A 14,858-nucleotide genomic window follows, 5' to 3' on the forward strand; every position below is an offset into this window, starting at 1 on the left:
GAAAATTATGCATATCACTGTTGAACATGAACAAGCATCTAAAAATGTCACTATTTCTAGGATGGGTAAAAAAAAAAAAAAAGAAAAAAAAAAAGCAAGAGCTATTCACCAAATTCAGTTACATTAGAAAAGTACTCCTAATTCAAAAGTAATTTACATGATGTTAATTGTTAACATTTTAAAACTTGTAATCATATCTCGAGTAATTAAAATAATTTAATCATCAGTTGATCTGAACTCAGTTCAAAAGAAAGTCAGATTACAGAGATTTTAGATCAGAACAAATATTCAAAATGTATCCCTAAATATGAATGAGCTTCAATATAACAAAGCCGGTACAAGAATCAATTAACATTTCTGGATACTTTAAAATAGCAAATCTTTACCTCTCTCCACAAGCTGAATCCAATTATTGTAGGAACAGCAGTACTTAGTATAAGTGCCTAAAATACAAAAAGGAGTATTAAAAACAAATGAATCAATCAGAGATCTCACCTAATTAAAACTTATATCTGTTATATAGATCAAACACAAGTAATGGAAAACAAATTTTGTAATGGAAAACAAATTTTATAACTAATAACTTTATAAGAAAAACTACGCTCAAAATAAAATGTTCCACAAAAAACATCATTACCAGTTTAATTAAACCCTTGTTCTATTAATAGCCATTAAATCACCAAATACATAATAAATATTTTTTTAATAATGCAACTATTTATCAGTAGCCTACTTGGTTAAATCAAATTAGTATTTTAAACCTTTATAATCTGCCAGTTATAAATTCAAACGCAAAAATAAACAGATATGGCATATTAACAAATAAAATGTAGCAAAACTCAGATGTATGCTATGAATTTTCAAATGTTGTACAGGTTAAACAATGCTCTATCTTTCAATACAGTGGCGTGCAAAAGTATTCCAATCACTTGAAAGTCGTCATAATTTTCTGCACGACAAAAAATGACTATGCATATGTATCTATTCAGTATTCTGTGAATTCCTACACTGTTGCAATGTATTTCCAAAGTCAAAATAAAAATTGTTAAAGTATAAGAGTTCACATTAAAAATTCTGAATGGATAAATGTGTGTAAAATGTGTGTATTCTACTCAGTTTAAAGAATCACAATCTAATGAGTTTTCTTATGCATTATAGATACCACAGCTAGATACTGTTAATGCAGAGGAACTGAATAAACCTCTGACATTCTCAGAATTACTAGATGCTACAAACTCAATTCAAAGTGGGAAAGCAGCAGGCCCTGGTGGCTACCCTGAGGAATTTTATATAAAAAAAAAATTTTAAAGATTTATAGCTCCACTATTATTAGCAACATTTATAGAAGAAAACATACAGTAATTCTACTGTAAACCTTTTGCCAGGCATTAATTACTGTCTTTCCTAAGAAAATACTACAATTTGCATCATACAAACCAATATCACTCCTGAATAATGACGTTAAGATACTCTACAAAGTTCTAGCCAGAAGGATTGAGAAAGTGCTTCCTTCCGCAATATCACAAGACCAAAGCAGGTTTATTAAAGGCAGACACTTAGCTTCTAATCTTTGACACATATTTAATGTAATATATTCACCTATTAAATCTAACACTCCAGACACCTTATTACCATTGAAGGCAGAAAAAGGATTTGATATGCCTGAATGGGACTACCTATTCACCATACTGGACAAATTTGGTTTTGGCCCAAACATATGTGCATGGATCAAACTACTCTATACCAGTTCAGAAGCCTCAGTTTGTATTAACAACATTATTTCAGACTACTTCAAACTAGACTGCGGTACTCGACAAGGATGCCCCTTATCACCATTGCTTTCTGCAGTCTCTATTGAGCTATTGTCTGTTTACTTTCGAAATGCATCAGAGATACAGGGGATTATCAGAGAAGGACTTGAACAGAAAATATCACTCTATGCAGATGATATGGTAGTGTATATATCTGACCCATAAAATTCCTTGCCAGCAGTAATAAAAGCACTGGCAGATTTTCAAAAAATATCTAGACTCAAAATCAATTTGCATAAATGTGTACCTTTTCCAGTGAACTCTCTAGCACACCGTAGTTTACTGGACACTTTCACATTTATCTTAGTAGATCAGTTTAAATACCTAAAATTTTGCTGCCTGCATGGAAAAAATTGAACAATATATGAATAGATGGTCTACCCTCTATCTCACATTAACATGGAGAATCAACACTGCCAAGGTGAACATCCTTCTCATGCTTTTTTTTCCCTATTTCAAAGCGTCCCCATATACATTAACAAATCTTTTTTTTTTTTTTAAATTACATTCAATCATAACCTAATTTATTTGGAATTCAAACATCCACACATCCAAAGGGCAACTATACAATGACCTGAAGCAGAAGGGGGCATGGCAACTTTCAATTTTATTACTGAGTATCAAACATACAGTTCATAAAGACCTGGACATCCACACAAATCAGTGAATATACACAAGCCTGGTCTGCAATAGATGTAAAATCTTCCAGTACTTCTTTATATGCCATGTTTTATTACCCAGTAAGTACAAATTGTCGTCAATACACTAACAATCCAACTGCCCTCCATTCACTCACAATATAGAACCGATGTAGGAAGCACTTTATGATATTTCCACTACTTTAAAATTAGAAACTTTGCTAAATGGAACCTGCACAATTTTCATCACCTCCCACCTATTTCTATTCCAGAAGAAATACTGATCAGTCTTGAAGACTCAGACAGCATCGCTACAATTTCTAAAATCATTTTAAAGTTCCTTCCTTTCAAAGATCCCAGGTTATGGTGGGGAAAGACCTTTCACTTAATATTTCAGAAAAACAGGGGAAGGCAGCTATGCATAGAATACATTCTAGCTCCATATGTGCAAAGTACTCAATCGTTCGACTTAAAATATTTTGTCAAAAGATTTATCTTGTTTAAAATTGTCCAAAATGTATCCAGGGCAAGATTCAACCAGTGAATATTGCAATTGAGCTCTAGCAACTCTAGGCCACATGTTTTGAGTGTGTACCAAATTAATATAATTTTGGACAAAAATCTTTGAATGCCTATTAGACAGCCTTGATGTCACAATCACTCCTAACCCACTAACAAAAGTGTCTGCTGTACTCCCAGAGGGGCTTAGAGTGGAGAAGGACAAACAAAATGTAATTGCCTTTACCTCATTATTAGCACATGGACTTACCTTGCTCAATTGGAAGAATCCCACCCACCTCTTTTAAGTTAGTGGGTAATTGATATTCTATACTATTTGAAATTGGAAAAATTCAATTTCTCAGAGGATCTGTTCAAAATATTTTTTAAAATATGACAGGATCTAATCAATAACATTTAAGAGAAAGCATTTAATCAGGGAAAATGAATCTCTTTCTTCCTTGCTGCTTTAATTGTGCCTTTCAAGCCATTCAAGGGAACATTACAAGATAAAACCATTAAATACATAACTGTGTATGGTAGCAATACTGTAGATAAATATTCTATGAAAATGTAAAGAATTGAATTCTAACCTCTTAATTGATATTTTATATATCAGAGCCTTTAACCTGGTGACTTACAGTATAGGAGGTAATAGTTGTAGAGCACTGGATCTGAAATTTAATATTTATATTCAGAGCTTCATAAAATATTGCTGTATAACATATATGTACTGTACATTAGTAAGAACACCACTTGCTGTAACATGAAAAAAAAATGCACTGATTATTTCTATTTGATAGGAACATTAATATAAAATTTTGTATCTAAACAACTAAAATATAATCTCAAAAGGTTAGTTCTGAAACATGTTGACATTCTTTTATCTTTTTTTTAAGAAATGTAATGCTCTTATAAGCAGTAATGGCAATAAGTTCAATATAGCAGTTGAACCCAGATGCTTCAATGGCTGAATCAAAGCATTACAGTGGAACCTCGGTTCACGACCATAATTCATTCTAAAACTCTGGTCGTAAACCGATTTGGTCGTGAACCGAAGCAATTTCCCCCATAGGATTGTATGTAAATACAATTAATCCGTTCCAGACCGTACGAAGTGTATGTAAATATATTTTTTTAAAGATGTCTACGCACAAATTATAGTTAATTACACCACAGAATGCACAGTGTAATAGTCAACTAATGTGAAAACATTGAATAACACTGACACAAACACCCAAGCTCCCTGCACGCGCAGGCTCTCTCTCTCTCTCTCTCTCAGCAACAGGCGTGCACAACCCCCCCCCCCCCATCTCTGTCTCAGCTGCACATGCAGGCTCTCTGTCTCTCTCTCTCGGCAGCAGGCGAGAACAACCCCACCCCCCTTCTCTCTCTGGGCAGCACGGCAGCCCCCCTCTCTCTCATATAGCAGCAGTTCGTGCTATAGCCTTACAATCCGATTCGCTGTATAAACACTTTTTTTTTTTTAAATGAGTTTTAAGCGCAGGGGGAAAAAAAAGGAACATTTGAACATATCCGAACTTTATTTAAAAGCCAACCAACACAGTAACATTGCAGGATTTCATGCTAATAGCATTACAACCCGATCGATCGCTGTAAACACTCTTTTTAAATGAGTTTTAAGCACATGGAAAAAAAATAAACATTTGAAAAAAAGAGAAAAGTAACATTGCAACACTTTCTTCTCACCACTCTTCACTTGCTTAGAAGCCATGGTTTACTGCAAAAGCACACTAAATACTGTAGAGCACAAAGAATTCACAGGTAAAGCATGCACGTCTGACTGAGAACAATGAACAGGGAGAGGCTGAACATGTGCTTAAATATAGTAATCGGCGCGTACGACCTGGAAGGGAAATAAAATAGAGCACAAAGAGTTCACGGAGACAGCACGCATGCATGTCTGACCGAGAACAATGCAACATGTGCGGAAATCATCGGCACGCACAAACCTAAAGGGAAACTGGCTTGTTCGTATACCGAGTGTGTGGTCGTGAACCGAAGCAAAAGTTTGGCGAACGTTTTGGCCGTAAACCGAGTTGTTCGTGTACCGAGACGTTCGTGAACCAAGGTTCCACTGTACTTGTTTTTTTTTTTTTCTTTTTTTCAAGCATACTTGTAAATAAGTTACACAGATGACACAACGGAAATTGAAAATGCTGGTTAGTGTTGATGCATTCAAATCCCAAGTGCAGTCATAGTCGGTGCGAAGTTCGCATGTTCTCATCATTCAAAATGTGTTTTCCTTCCACTTCTACAGAGATATTCAATTGTATTAAATTAAAGGGTTATTGGCTCCTGTCTTCTGCATGATGCTTTTGTGAATGCTTTTTTATTAGTAAGTTGTCCTGTGTGGCCGAATAAGGCTTTTAGTATGCTGGGCTAAAATGAATCTTGCCTTTTCCTTGATGCTTTTGCCCTATCCAACACTGTGCTGGATTTAAGTGGTTGCAAAAGGATGTTGAAAATATTAGTGATTATTACAACAGAATCCAGTATAAGAATTATCACCATTAATGTTGTAGTCTGTCTTTTTTGCCCCCCTAATGTTTATAACAAATTTTCGACCATAAAAAAAGATATTTGGACAACGATTTTAAAAAAGTGTTTTAAAAAGAGAGAGAGAAGGTTTTTAATATCATGATGAATCAAATGCAAAATAACAATTTTCAAAATACAATCAGCATGAAATTATTAGTTGTGATTAATAATGGTATTATGCTACTTAATATCAGAAATGTTGTTATATTTTGTTTTTATTATAGCAATTGTTATTTATAAGTGCTTTACTTTACTTTATATCAGAAACATTATAATTAACTTTTATTAGTCTGAAAATTTGACTTTGTTATTGTTGACGTTTCATTGTAGTAAATACAATCTTACTTTATTGCCAAAAATCAATACAGCACTTTTGTTATTCATGATTTGGTTTTTAAAATGCTTATTTGTTTACTATTTTCTTAAAAAAATATGTACAAGTAAAGTGAAATTTAGTTACCTTGTGCTAGAGTTGAACCCTAACTTTCACAACACAAAATAATCATTTAAACCTCTAGATAGATAGATAGATGGATAGATAGATAGACTATGCTATTTAACTGCTGTACTGCTAAAGTTTTGTTGAAAAGCTGCAACTGACCTAGTCAAATTCATAATGATATCTGCAAAGAAACTAGATTATATAAATACTTTTAACAGCAACACTACTAAAATACACATAAAACATATTTAGATCCTTAAAGATATTTGTTTCTTTAGACTGGCAATTACATATTTCCTATTAAAAGATTTCTAAATAGTTAGTGTATTTTCTCTAAGATAATAAATTAAAATGTTCACATAATATGTAATTGAAACACTAACTTTTAAAACACATCAGCTCAATACTGTTAAAACCTATACAGTAGACCCCCGCGAAGTCGTGGTTCAGAGTTCGTGGTCTCAGTTATTCACGGATTTTTCTTTAGAACCTAACTAATAATTGTTAGCGGAAACCGCAAATATCCTCCACAATTTTTATGGCTTTTTTTGTGGCAATACTGTACTGTAGAGAGAACCGCGGCTTGGGATGGTGAAAGTAGCTAATAGAATTTGAAACTGCATCTCCCAGCAGTCCCTGCAGTGGATCTGATTGGTCTACTGCTGAGGGTGCTGGGGCTGTTGAGGTCAAAGGGTGTCAGCGCAGCTTGGATTGTTCTGTGTGTCTGGATTGTCTGCCGTCTGCCTGTGTACATGAGCACTGTAAGTAGATTCATGACCATCCAGCAAAGAAAGGAGCACTCCTGAACCCTTCTTCACCATTTCAGGAACTACCGGTAGGACTATCTTTACATTTCCATTAAACATGCGGATCTCTGGACTATCTATTTTCATCATTACATTTCATCCATTGCCGTTTTTCATTAACTTTTTCATGATTTACTGTGTGTATTTTGTTTGTGCTTTGTTGTATTTAATGCCTGCGGTGGGTTGGCACCCTGCCTGGGATTGGTTACTGCCTTGTGCCCTGTGTTGGCTGGGATTGGCTCCAGCAGACCCCCGTGACCCTGTGTTCAGATTCAGCGGGTTGGAAAATGGATGGATGGATGGATGTATTTAATGCTTAATCGCCGTAAGGGGAACAGGGGTGGTATCGTTGTTTTCTTATTTCATTTGTTTTCATTACATTCTTTATTTGCTGTTTGATTACTGGTTTCCTTTGTTTTTGTCTTTGTTTGTGAGTGTGCGCTGGTCCGGTCAAGGCTGGGTGGAATCTCCACCATAAAAATAAATAAATCACCATCTTGTCAACGGTGTGAATCTTAGCGGTACTGGACCGCTACAGAGTTATTCATTTCTCCTTGCTGCTGATTGACTGCGATACATCTCCAGCTGAGTGTTCTTGTTCCTGTGCTTTTTGGTTGATTGCTTTGTTTTTCTCTCCTCCCTCCTCCCCCAGACATTCTCTTCTCCTGTTAGGGGCTGTGCTCCCCTATGATGTTTGTCTATTGTTTAATTGATAACTAACTGCATACTGAGCTCTTCTGAAAGAGACATGTTTGTTAGAAGTGTTTAAATAAAGTTCCTGTCTCTACAATCTCCTGTGTTTCTGTGACCCAAAGCGTGAAACCCTGCTGCAAGCTGCACTAAGATGACCCAAAGCGTGAAACCCTGCTGCAAGCTGCACTAAGACTAGCCTGCCAGCGTCAGCGCTTACCTCTGTGTGCTTGCGCAGTTGGCTCAGTGATTTACATCCATGGCGTCAGTTGCACTTTGTACATATTGTTCCAGTAGTTTTTTTAAATACTTTTTATAGTTCATTAGCAGTGTGTAAAATGATCAGTGTTGCAGTAATTGTGATGCTTTTTGCATGAAAAAAAAGTGTTCCATTAAAATTTCACTTTTTCTTTGTTAATTGTGATGCTTACTTAAAGTGCAGCAAAAAAGTATTTTGGCGTCCAGGGATGCATTAACCCCCAAGTATGTGGCAGTTTAAGGGTCAAAGCCCCAAGATGCCGCCGAAACGAGCTGCACCATCTAAGGCTTCTGGCAATGGAAATGCGCTTGCATGAATTACACTACATATAGTGGTAACATCTGTATTTTACATTCTAGCACTGCGGGAGACATAGCAGTACAGTATACAGGTTTACCTTTACATTCATTTTTAGGTAACAAGGGGGCTTTGCCCCCTGCTCGCTTCGCTCGCCAACCCCTGTGTAACCGGAAACACACTTTTAAGATTTTTTTTTTCTTTGAATTGTTGCTATTTCATTAGTTTCAGTTTTATTTCAGAACTTATGTAAAAACGATATTTGGAATCTTTCGAGTCCCAATATGCTGAATCTTTTAAATGAGGTCAGTGAGACATGTGTTTAATGACTTTGTCAGGTTAGAGATAATGAAAACTGGAATTCAAAAGACTCAAAAAAAAAAAAAAAAAAAAAAACAGCGCGAAACACATGCAGAGCAAGATACAGAATATGAAAGCAGAAGAAAACGACAGTGTCAAAAAAAAAAAAAAGTAAACATCACATTAGCGCAAAAAAAGAGAAATTATTACTCGGAGAAATAACTAAAAGGCGAATAGAGATCGAATATATGGACACAGGTGATATGTAAATATTGTAAGGCTTTGAAGTTTAAGTCAGAGAATTTCAAAAACGTGTTTTACCTCACATGCATTTATTGGTTACTTTGCAAAAAAAATTATTAACTGATGATGATGTAGATCGCTATGTTTGTGCTGAAATTCCAAACAGAGAACCCTATCCTGAATTATCTCTAACCTGCTCTGCATGTGTTTGGCCCTTTTGTTTTGTAACCTCTTTATGACGTTTTACTTTGTTTTCTACTCTGTCTTTTATTTCTGACCTCGCTTTGTCCTGCTTTTTTTTCCAATGACACATAGTCCATGGTGATTATTTCCCCTTTTTCGAGTATTAATTTCTGTTTGTTTGTGCTACTGTGATCTTTACTTTCTTTTTTTATACTTTCTAATTTTCCTACTTTCATATTCTTTAACTTTCTCCACATTTGTATCGCGCATACATTTTTTTTTTGGAGCCTTTTGAATTCCACTGCTTTCATAATCTGCTCTGCATGTGTATAGCGCCAACGTTTGTGAACGTCTTTATGAAGTTCTACTTTGTCTTTTACTCTGTCTTTTAATTCTGAGCCCGATTGGACGTGCTTTGCTTCAATTCTACTTGTTACGGGTTGATAATTACTTCCCTTATTTTCTGAATTTGCACCTAGATTATTTTTTCTTTTTTGCTCTTTTTTCTCTCCAACGCTTTTGAGTCTCTTTTCTTCACGCTGCTTTCTTCTTCGCTTATTTGTCGACGTTTCATTTATAACGTACTGTCCTTATATGCTTTATATGTGCTGAGACCCTGGATCTGTGTGTACTCAAATCCTTCACAAGACTGAATGTTCTGCTGCCCCGTTGTCTTATTTGATAGATTGTAAGTAGGGCGTGTCTTGCAAGAATCTCATGTTCTACGTCATCGCGAGATGGTCCTGGGTCAATCTCTTGGCACAATGTCTCATGTTTAAGGTCCTCGCAGGTCTTTTAACTATCTTCCGTGATCTTAACATGAAGATCACATATCGTCTCCTAGTCATTCACTCCCACAGGATTTTTTTTTTTTTAAATAGAGATGTATATTAAGTGGAGTTTGAAATTAATTTAAAGTGTTTTGGGGACATATTTAGGGTTTAAACTATGAAAAGAGTCATTTTTTTTTTTAACCACATCCAAAATTTGCGGTTTTTCACAATTCACGGGTGCTCTAGGAACGTAACCCCCGCGAATTTTGGGGGTGTACTGTACTTCAGAATAACCATGGGAAGTGATCTAGCAGCTGTAAAGTTCCCAATTTATTGAAATGAGTACAGTGAGAGATTAAATTAAGTGATTGTACAAATGATTCATCACAAGTGCCACCTTTTGATAATTTTTTACTAGTCAAACACATAATGCAGTAGCTTGCATATGAAATACTGCATATCTGTAGATGCTCATTTTTAATGACTACATCTATAGATATGTAAACAGGCACTCAGCAAATATTTTACACACTCATAGAACTCGGTATGTTTGGAAAAATTTGTTAAAGATCCAACTCACTATCATAATCATATGTTAGATCTAACTATTACACGTTCTGTCGAGATTCAAAATGTAACTATTACTTCTCTAAATAAAACAATCCCTCATCACTAATTATTAAATTTAGCTTGATCCTACTCATATTAATACAATCACAGATTACAGTTAGTATGGTGCAACTTCACATCCAAACTCATATATATCACAAGACTAGATGACAAATAATATGGATACAGAAAGGCATAGCAACAAATTTAAAGCTTTAGCCTTTGTTGTGATGTGAAATTTTGTATACAAGTTGATAAATATTTTGTATGTCTTTATTTGTAACATAGACAAAGCAATGTAATATTAGTGTTACATTATTGATAATAACAGCAATGGTTTGATAGTTTAAGAACCATCTCCCCCCTTTTTAGGAATGAGTCTCTTTTTAATTTTACGACAGGGTTGGGGAAGTGCCTCTAACAAGTTTGGCTAATATTTCTCTGCAGGACTCCCAGTTAACCCCAACATGAAAGCCAGGCTTCCTAACTGCCAAGCTTTACCTTAACACATGGTTTTAGGGGGTGGCAGGTGTGAAGGTATACTATCCCCTCCATTGATCTGAAGTATGGCTGTTTGGAATTGGCTTGTATCAAAAGCAGGGCCGCTGCTGGCCAAATGGGTGCCCTAAGCAGAAATTTACTTTTGTGCCCCCTCCCCCAAATATTACTTAGGCAGCCGTAACAGAGGTGAGGGTGCGCGCGTCATCACGTGTGCTTAGCCTACTCTGCGTTCACCGTAAAATGCAATATATACGTTTATATTTTTGTTTATTTGTATATGTATATTATTAATATTAATTTATTATTATAATATATAAAAACGATTTTTTTGAGCAGCTGGGATGGTTGACTTTATTCTCGTAATTTGTCATTAAAGTAGAACATCATAAACTAAACTTCATCGTAAAATGAATATTTACTAGATTTTCTCAAACCCCGTCATAAGTTACATAGCACATTAAATGCTTTGTGTTAAGTGTTCCCGAGCCATGTTAAATCGGTACGTGCTTCTTAAACCGACTTCCTCTTGTACTGAGGAGGCGCCGCAGCGATCGCCGCACAGAATACATTCACTTCATGATATTCCTGCTCTCTGAACATTCAGAATGCTAAGATAAATACTTTATCATTTTCATGACGAAATACATTAAAGCATGTATTAATCATGTGGGGGCACAGCGGCGTGGAGCTTGCACTGCTGCCTCGCAGCAAGGGGGTCCCAGGTGTTCCCTGCTTTGAATTTGCATATTTTTCTGGTGGGTTTACTCGGCGTGCTTCAGTTTCCTTTCAAAGTCATGTAGGATGTGGGGTTTTGTTATGCTATATTAACCCTGCTAGTGTATGTTTTGCTCGTATTCACCCTGCGATGTGCTGGCGACTTGTTCAGGAATTGCTCCTGCCTCACACACAATGCTTACTGGGATGGGCGCAACCCTGAATGGATGGCATAATTAAACATGTATAACGAAGATATTTTTAAAGTTCTGAACACTCCGTGGGCTAAGTTTATAACTAGTTTTAATTTCACAAAGACGTTTATCGTGTGGTGATTGGTTATGTGGAGAAAGAAATAGGAAGGATAGGAACTGGGGTTTTGGTACGTCAGACAGAGACAGCACGCATGCAATAAAGAAAGTCCACTCAGAAGAACATCCATTGAATTCTGTGTTCATGTCTCCTACCACCAGATCACAAACCCAACATTTCCACAATATTTAAGTTAAACCTTTGTGATACCCATTCATACATCCAGTTTTTCGAGCCTCGTCACACCTGCCATAAAGTTCTTTACACTGAACGTACACCTGGGGACCCCTTACTGCGAGGGAGCAGCACTACCGCCTCACTATCGTGCATGTTTAATACCTGCTTTAATGCATTTCATCATGAAAAATGATATCAATTATTTATCTTAGCATTCTAAATTTTCAGAGAGCAGGAATATCATGAAGTGAATGTATTCTGTGCGGTAATTGCTGTTGGCGCCTCCTCTTAGTGCGGAGGAAGTTAGTTTAAGAAGCGCGTAGAGATTAACAACTGGGTCGGGGAACACTTAACGTAAAGCATTTAATGTGCTGCATTAACTTATGACGGGGTTTGAGAAAATCTAGTAAATTAAACACTGATTTTAGGATGAAGTTTAGTTTACGACATTCTACTTTAATTATAAAATAAACTATGAGAATAAAGTGGAAATGTCAACTTTAATCTCGACATAAGCGTCAAAATTAAAGTAGAAATGTCGAGAATAAAGTCAACATGTCGACTTTATTCTTGACATATAGTTTATTCTTTTTTTTTTTTTTTCTTCACTGTGGCCCTAATACGATTCCATAGGGCTATAGCACAAATAGCATCATAAATGCAAGTTGCAGTTTTATTATTTATGTATATAGCTTAGCTTGAAGCAAGGTCCATATTAATGCAGTTTGCCTAAATGATGGTTCAGTTGGTAAAGATGTCATCACCAAATTGCACTTGTTTTATTTTATTTTAATTTGGCGAATACTGTGTAAAGCACCTGGGCTTGAAGTCTTGAAGTAATAGTGCAACTATCAGTAATAATACTATTATTTATTTTATTGTTATTATTTATTAGTTTAAATATTATGCAGTTTAAATGATGGTAAAGCTGTTTAAAAAGTCACTTTAACATGATTGATATTGATTTGTTTGCTTTTCTCTATCTCTCTGACATTCTCTGCTCCTGACGCGCACGCCTTTGAAGAGGAAGATATGTTTGCATTCTTTTAATTGTGAGACGGAACTGTCATCTCTGTCTTGTCATGGAGCACAATTTAAACTTTTGAAAAAGAGACAAATGTTTGTTTGCAGTGTTTGAATAAAGTTCCTGTCTCTCTACAACTTCCTGTGTTTCTGTGCAAATCTGTGAACCAAGCATGACAATATAAAAATAACCATATAAACATATGGTTTCTACTTCGCGGATTTTCACCTTTCGCGGGGGGTTCTGGAACGCAACCCCTGCGATCGAGGAGGGATTACTGTATATTAATAATACAGAAAGGGAAAGTAGAGTAATATATTACTCTACCAAGACAAAACAGCCTTGAAATAAGAAATATTCATATGTTGGAAAAAAACACACCAGAAAACTAAATAAAACAGATGCTGAACCACAAACAAAGGTCAAAATATGTGCATGCATAGGAATAACATGGCAATATGCTACTTTCTACTTTTATAGTTTTATCTGATTACAAGTGAGGCACACAAGAAAAACAGTACAAAAAGAAAGCACCTGTCACAGCCACAAAATAATTTTGGCTTTGTGGCAAAAAGAATCTATTCAGCAATGTCATGAATAACACTGATTGGTAAGAATCAATACTGACTGAAAAGTTCTTATTGAAACAATGTTTATAGCAAATACACCTTTGACATGTCAACCACTCACCAGAACAACTGGCTGAACAGATTTCAGTCTCATCCACTTGAAGACAGTCATCCACAATTCTGGAGAGCAAACACCAAATGCAGTAAACATGCACACATAAGGAATCCACAAGTACTTCAGCCTGAAGAAACATCAGAAAAAATATTTACACTAATGCCTTAATGAAGCAAAAATATAACATTAAATGGCACAATGTTCTCAAATACTCTTAATCCAATTAAGGCACATGGTGAGCCAAGGCATATTTTACTAGAATTGGGTGCAAGGAAGGAAGGAAACAATCCTTAATAGTGCTCCACTTTATCAAACGCTACTCTTGTATACACCCACATTCATAATGCCCGATTTTGAACATTAACATTTACAGGTACATTTGAGAATGTGGGAGGAAACACAATTTAGACATAGGGTGATTGTGCAAACTTCACACATGAATCACCTATTTATGAGATTTTAACCTAGGACCCTAGATCAGTGAAGAAACAATAACAATCACCATTTATTGCGCTGCCAGGAAAAAAAAAGTATACAGTAATCCCTCACCTATCGCGGGGGTTACGTTCCAGAGCCCCCCGCGATAGGTGAAAATCCGCGAAGTAGCGACCTATATTTATTTTATTATTTATACATATTTTAAGGCTTTATAAACCCTTCCCACACTCTTATAAACCTTTCTCACTCTCTTGTTAACCTTTCCCACGCTCTTATAAACACTTCCTATGCTCTTAAACACTTTCTACATTCTTAAACACCTCAGACCAACACTGCACACTGCACGCAGCGATCAGACGTCAATGTGTCTGCACTCGCTTTGTGAAGGGGGGCAGCTGAACTCACGCTGAGCAGAAATGGACTTTATGCTGCTTCTGCCAAAATGCCTGCTTGTCGCTCTGTGCGTTCGGAAGGAGGAGTGTGTGTGTGTGTGTGTGTGGGTGTGTGAGAGCTGAACGCACCTTCGCTCAAACCCCCCCTCCCCGGAGGCGCAGTTCACATTGTCAAGGGGGTGGGGAGCTGAATGAACGCTAAGGAGAACTGGACTTTGTGCTGGCTTTGTGCTGCTTGTCGCTCTGCGTGTCAATAATTTTAAGCCTGTACATCACCAATTTTCCTGTCTCACTGTCTTGTCTTGCGTGAAGTTAAAATGTTTTATAATAGTGAGATGTTACTCATATCCTTAGCCCGACATCCACATATCATATGTGTTAACAAAGTGTGTTTTATAAGTTTACATGTGTTTAAAGCATGTGGGATGGGTATTTTAAGGCTTAAACTATAAAAATGTTTATTTATATGGTCTTTCTATATCGCGGATTTTCTCCTGTTGCTGAT

General features: G+C 36.1%; 1 protein-coding gene across 1 annotated transcript in view; it reads right to left on the bottom strand.

Moving 5' to 3' along the window:
* LOC114663721 (probable C-mannosyltransferase DPY19L4) overlaps window positions 1-14,858 on the bottom strand; it is a 102,388-nt gene that overhangs the window by 26,120 nt on the left and 61,410 nt on the right. Inside the window, exons 15-16 of the mRNA XM_051935580.1 lie at window positions 13,530-13,650; window positions 387-443 (exon numbers count right to left, since the gene is read on the bottom strand). Of these exons, the coding sequence (XP_051791540.1) occupies window positions 387-443; window positions 13,530-13,650 (178 nt within the window). The remainder of the gene's footprint in view (window positions 1-386; window positions 444-13,529; window positions 13,651-14,858) is intronic.

Source organism: Erpetoichthys calabaricus, chromosome 13 (assembly GCF_900747795.2).
Source record: "Erpetoichthys calabaricus chromosome 13, fErpCal1.3, whole genome shotgun sequence".
Classification (NCBI taxonomy): Eukaryota; Metazoa; Chordata; class Cladistia; order Polypteriformes; family Polypteridae; genus Erpetoichthys; species Erpetoichthys calabaricus.